We start from the raw sequence: 6251 nt of genomic DNA, 5'->3' as shown, positions 1-6251 counted from the left end.
AATAAAATTTAAAAAAATTCAGTTTTCTAGCTGCATTCATTCAAACAACCACAAAAAAGCAGATCTGCTTCTCGAGAACAACAAAAAAAATTTCACAATGGCGCATCCTCATCCGCTAAATGATGGTTCACATACATACATTAGGTTGAGAGATTTGGAAATCGGCAAAAAATACCCAGTTTGCGGTTTTGGCGTGTTTAGAGGCAATGTTGCTAAAATTGAACGAGTGTGCCCAACAGTTAAAATCGGTGACGAGTATTTGATTCTGTGTAAGCGTTATCTGGAAATTGTTGATAATCTCAAATTAGAGACAACGCCTCTTTATGTTGTTTATTTCGGCCCGGGAAAAAGAAGCCGTCCTGAATTTCACTTTTACGATTATTTATGGAATTTAATTGTCTAAAAAATATTGTATAAATATAAAAAATGTTGAAAACAACAAACAATCAAGTTTCAACTGTATTACAATATATTAATGAAATGAAATTATGAATAATAAAAAATTCTTCTTTCGGTTGTACCGTTGAAAAAAAAACAGTTGTTTCATTTTATTTTTTATTTTTCCATACATTTCAGAATATTTAATAATAATTAATATAATATATAAATCATATAGGTTCGATTTGAAACCATTTTACCTTTGAATTATACAGAATATATCATAATTTTACTAGAATGTTACATTTTTATGAAAAATCAATGAAAAACTGTCTCATTTTTGTATCTTATTTACTATTTTTGCTTAAAGTTTTATGAAAATTTACGTTTCATCTAACAATATTTTTTCTCAATTTCACTAATTTCATGATGACCCCAAGCCAGCGTATCAATACCATTCGAACGAATGAGGTAACGCTTATCATCAAACGGATTTAAAGCAATTCTTTTCTGTTTAATTGTGAATATTCGATGTAATTTTGAGCGAAGGTCATACTGTTCACGTAAAATATTACAATTTTTCTCAATACAGTCAACATAATCACTAAATGCAATTTTACGTTTCACTACGTTTTTTTTTATACCTTTAGACTTTTTAATAACCTTAGATTTTTTATCGATGATACAATTCTTCTCGATGCAGTCAACATAGTCGCTATCTGTTATAACGCGAGGTGGTACAGCTCTTTCTGGACATTCACATATTTCCATTTTAGCTTTGAACGGTAGTACAGCATAGCATTTTGCACGTAGACCGACAAATTCTACCAAAATATCCCCGTTTAATTCATCTTTGAAAATACCGGGCACTTTTTTATTAACTCTTGGCATATCGCAAACATTATCCTTTAGATTTTTATCTATCCATTTCGCGGGTTCGTTGTGATAGTCGCTTGTGTCAAACCGTTCAATGTTCGCCTTCATATCAGCATAAAAATCATCCGTTTTAACAGATAAAACAAATGAATCGGTGTCCGTATAGGCAACCGTACAATTTTTTCCATATTTAGGTTTTAAAAAGTCGTACAGAAAACTGTACATCGTTATTTTCGATATGTCTAAGATGGACATACCGATAATTATTGGTTTATTCATTTTAATATGTGTTTTTGTAACTCAATTACTGCTAAATCTTCATCGAGAATTTTGCATTTCTTGAAATTTGGTCGAGAAATTAACATGCCTGCACCACTTCGCCCACCCCACTTGTTGACAAGTTTGATATCTGCACGTAAACGCAGATTCTCCGTCGTTTTACCAAAGACGAAGTTTATCATATATTTAAAAAACGACTTTTCAAAGTCGTTGGTAGCTTGCGTACGTAGCTGTGTGTTAATATCGATGTAGGGCTTGAGCCAGCAACTTTGTTCGAATTGAAGTACTCGATGTACTTTTTTTAATACTAGACCGTGTTGTAATGCTAATTTTAGCATGCGATAATGAATGATATAATTTTCTTTATCGTATAGCGTTAACAATAATTTTTCGATTTTATTCGGTTTTATACCGATAATATCGAACACTTCTTGCGGAAGCGTTCGCTTTTCAGCACAAAATGGAAAATCATTATGTGTAGCATGTAATAAATAATGTATAAATTTTTTGGATATTGCAGATCCACCTCGAATATATAGCCGTATGTTGAATCGTCAGCTAATTTAGCTATTTCATCTGCATCTGAAAAAGATGTCTTCACAATGTTGTCTTCAATCCATTTGAAATCTCTCAGCGGTAATGGTTGCGACATTGCATGTCCATACAGGTTATTTGCTATTAATGTGAATGAAATAAAACGAAATTACATTCTAGAATATCATCAAATTGATTGTGCATGATTGAATAAAATATTATTTACCATCTAAATACATTAAATAATTTCATGGTTTTTCATCATTGTATACATCTCCCATGTATTTATTGTTGGCTTTGACTTGACGTTTACTGCACTGACTTATGCCACCGCGAATTCCACGTTCGATGAACAGCAACATTTCCACATCAGATTTCAGTTCAATTCGCACTCCGGTATATTTGAGCATGGCATCCCACGAAAGACCTGGAGCTGTATAGTAGTTTGCCGGATCCAAATTGTAAATTGTATGGCATGTATTTCGAAAATTTTCAAATACGTCGGCCAATAGTAGCACATCTGTCTTTAGATACAGTTCAGAATAGTCTCCGAGCGTTTTACAATTGAATTTCCGCCAGATATCATGAGCAAATTGGTAATCGTCATCCGATATTCCTTCTCCACTAAGTTTGCTGTAAAACTCTGCTTTTAATGGTAGATTTGTTTCCTTCAGCTGCTCCATACCGCTCACATATTCATAAGGGAAAACGCCTTTACGTTCAAGCATAGCGATTTGTGCTGGTGTGTAGCCATTTTTTTCACATTCGTTATACAATATATTGTATATATTTGTTTTTATTTATTATTATTATTTATTTATTTATTATTATTATTTATTTATTTATTATTTATTTATTTATATATATATATTTGTTTTTTATCTGCCGGTAATAGTGATGCTAATTCAGCTAGAGATGTAGGCATGAATCGATATGAATCAATAAATTAAAATTTTACATTTTCTCTCGTATTGAGCCCGCGTGTACTCCCTGTTACTACTTTCGTGAATGCAATGTATTGTTCCGCATTAGCTGGAATAATTGAAACATCTCCATTTATAATATTATTTGCTGCCAACTCTCTTATGAATAAATGTGAGTCGTAACCCGACAAATTGTGCATAATAACGGGTACAACGTGGCTATCTTGGAACTGTAAGTTGCATGCTTGATGGGCTGGACCTCTATATCGGCCGGTGAGATGGCAGTGATCATGTACTCTAATATCATTTGCTTCAAAAATATCACCACAAATTGTACATAATGCATTTGGATCGTGAAATGAATATTTCTCATCTTCAGTTAACGGTAGCATTGGTGTGTTTTTATCAAATAACATTGCAACTCCATGAGCGATTTCCTTCAATTCTGTGATGAACCATTCGACACTATCAGTATGATTGCCGCTACTTCGGTAATATGAAAATGAATCGTCAAATTCACATTTAAAATAATATCCAACGCTGTACATATGATGCTGCTGATATGCAGTAGTTGCACACTCCTCACTAAATATACGATTCTGATCCTCCATACTGAGCCCCTTCAGATACGCTTCAGTATCAGCGTAAACAACAAATGGTGCTTTCAGCTGATGTTTATAGTTATCAAATTTCATCCATTTCCATGTTTGATCGGGCATTTCAATGCTACACTCGTTTGTACATTTTGCTGTATGTTTCATTAACCCTTTGATGCACAATTTTTTGTTTTTGAATCATTTTGATATATGTTTTGTGCCACGATAAATAGAGAAAAACCTCATACTTAGATTTTTGAAAAATTGCGTATTTGTCGAGAAAATCGGAAAAGAGTCAAAAGTGTCAAATCACTATAAAAGCTTGAAAAAATTAAATTTCATAGAACTAATGATGCAGAAAGTTAAATTGATGTGTTTTCGTTCTACGAGTCCTAATTTGACAATTGAAAAGAATGAACAAACCCACAAGATAAGAGGAGGAAAAATGTGGAATTCTGCTATAATTTCGCATTTTTTTTACAGCAGTACATGAACAGAAAAAACTTTCCATTCAGCCAGCCAATTGTAGCCTGCAAAGTATCAAATGAAAGCTAGTTCAATTCCTTACATTTGTTTCCAAACAAGAATGTAAAAATATTCAGTGGTTTCATAGCTATAGCGTCTGGCGTATCTGGTTACTTTAGGAACCGAAATGTGATAAAGGGTTAATTTTTCATTTGTATCATAAAATATTAGACAGCGATCGCAAATGTAATTTCGAGATTTATGTTTACTCAGCTGACTTCTGACTAAACGGCTTAAATTTTTTATCCAACAATAATGAGTACGAATTGAATTATTATCGCAGATCTCCTTAATCATGTTGGAAGTGCTAGCTGTTTTAACATTTCTTTCCTTAGTTTCATTAACACTTTCTCCGTTTTTGATTAGCAGCAAATGGATGTGATGCTGCTTAACTTCATTACTCACACGTAATGGACATATATGACCCTCATTGTCATCATCATAATAATATACATTTATCGATATAGTGTCATTTTGTCGAACAAATTTGTCGATTTGGTTCAAACGGACGGGAAAATCGATTCCATCAAAATTCAATTCGTTCTCATATTGATAATAATGACGAACTCGCTCTGGATGATCAGTTACCGGATGTATAGCAGATAGAATAGCCCATTTGAAGCACATTTCGTCAAGTTGATTTTGTACGTTGATAACTGCATGTTTATATCGTAACTTTTTAGGAGTTTCAATATACGATGAACCTTGTAATGGGTTGTATAAGTTAACGTGAACATTCAATTCGATTATGCGGGCGGAACCGCGGAATGTAACTTGTTCTACACTTTCCACTATTTTTTGAACGATTTCTTTTCGAAAATGTTTGTGTAGGTTTACGTTTAAATCAAGTTTGCGTGTTGGCGTTTGGAGATATATAGTCTCTTTCACCGTTAACTCATGACTATGATTACCGCCAGTATCATTGTAAGAATCATTATTTTCATCTGTGTTTACAATTTTTTTTTCAAACTCTGCTACGAATACAGTCATTGACTTCACATTAATAAAATTTTCAATATTTTTCGTAAGTTCCGAGCGATATATATGAAAGGCATCGCTTAGAAATATTTCAATATCAATATGGCCATTGTTTACAATAGCGAAGGTGTTTATCCGTCTATTAAATGCATTTTCACGCACTTGTAGCTCAACACTAGGGACATCTTCAATTGTATTAGAGGACGGTGACATCATTGTTAATCACATCGATATTAACGTTTTTCACGGGCGTAATTCCATTTTGGTATATCAATATGAACCGTTCCTTTCGGAACTCACCGAACAAAAATTACAATTCGATTGATCTAGTTGTATCACCAGATGTTTGACATTTAATTATAATCGAACCTCAAATCGAGCGTATTTTCAGGAAATCGAACCTCAAATCGAACTATTTTCATAAAATCGAACCTCAAATCGAACTATTTTTCATGAAATTGAACCTAAAATCGAATTATTTTCATGAAATCGAACTATTTGCATTAAATTGAAGATCAAATCGAACATTCTTACATAAAATAATACGAATTATTGATGAAAATAAAAATGTAAACAGACGCAATGGTAGCAAAAAAGCACATTGTAAAATGCAACAACGATAACATGAACAAACGTTCACTATCGCGACAGCAACGTATGCGTTCAATGAACTCGTTCAAGGTTAAAAACTTCAATCGAAGAAACAAGTATATGCATGTGAGAGAGAGTGAGAGAAAGAAACTAGAAGAAACAAATGTATGTGTATGTGTGTGTAGCGTAAACTATAGCAATGGTATATGATTATTTGCATCGCTTCAGTTGTTGTTGTTGTTGTTCATAATTAATATATTGTTATGCATTTAGATGGATTTGAGTGCAGTGTGAATGATTGTTATAAGATTAAAAGAGAAAATGTGTGTGAAATATATGTAAATTTATGCTTTAAAACTTGAATTTCAATGCGAAAAAATTGAAATTGTAGATTTTGTTTGTTGAGCATTGAAGTTCAATATATTGACCACAATATATACTGAAATTTCATCAAAATCGGTCAACTATTATTATTACAATACAAAATGGTCCGTCAAACAAAACGCTCACAAAAATCAAATAAATTTATGAAAAAAAAACGTATTTTCCTAAATGCATAAATTATGACATA

General features: G+C 32.6%; 1 protein-coding gene across 1 annotated transcript; it reads right to left on the bottom strand.

Moving 5' to 3' along the window:
- Positions 1 to 391: 391 nt before the first annotated feature.
- Positions 392 to 3709, bottom strand: LOC129573030 (uncharacterized). The gene is made up of 6 exons (XM_055453175.1): positions 3055 to 3709; positions 2390 to 2806; positions 2060 to 2208; positions 1622 to 1979; positions 1023 to 1496; positions 392 to 399 (listed from the first exon to the last, which is right to left on the bottom strand). The coding sequence occupies exons 1-6, from the start codon at positions 3707 to 3709 to the stop codon at positions 392 to 394; spliced, it is 2061 nt and encodes a 686-aa protein (XP_055309150.1).
- Positions 3710 to 6251: the final 2542 nt, after the last annotated feature.

The sequence above is a fragment of the Sitodiplosis mosellana genome, unplaced genomic scaffold, assembly GCF_009176505.1.
Source record: "Sitodiplosis mosellana isolate CC-2019 unplaced genomic scaffold, AAFC_SMos_1.0 Smas_scaffold_5898, whole genome shotgun sequence".
NCBI lineage: Eukaryota > Metazoa > Arthropoda > Insecta > Diptera > Cecidomyiidae > Sitodiplosis > Sitodiplosis mosellana.
This window is presented reverse-complemented; position numbering and strand designations above follow the sequence as displayed.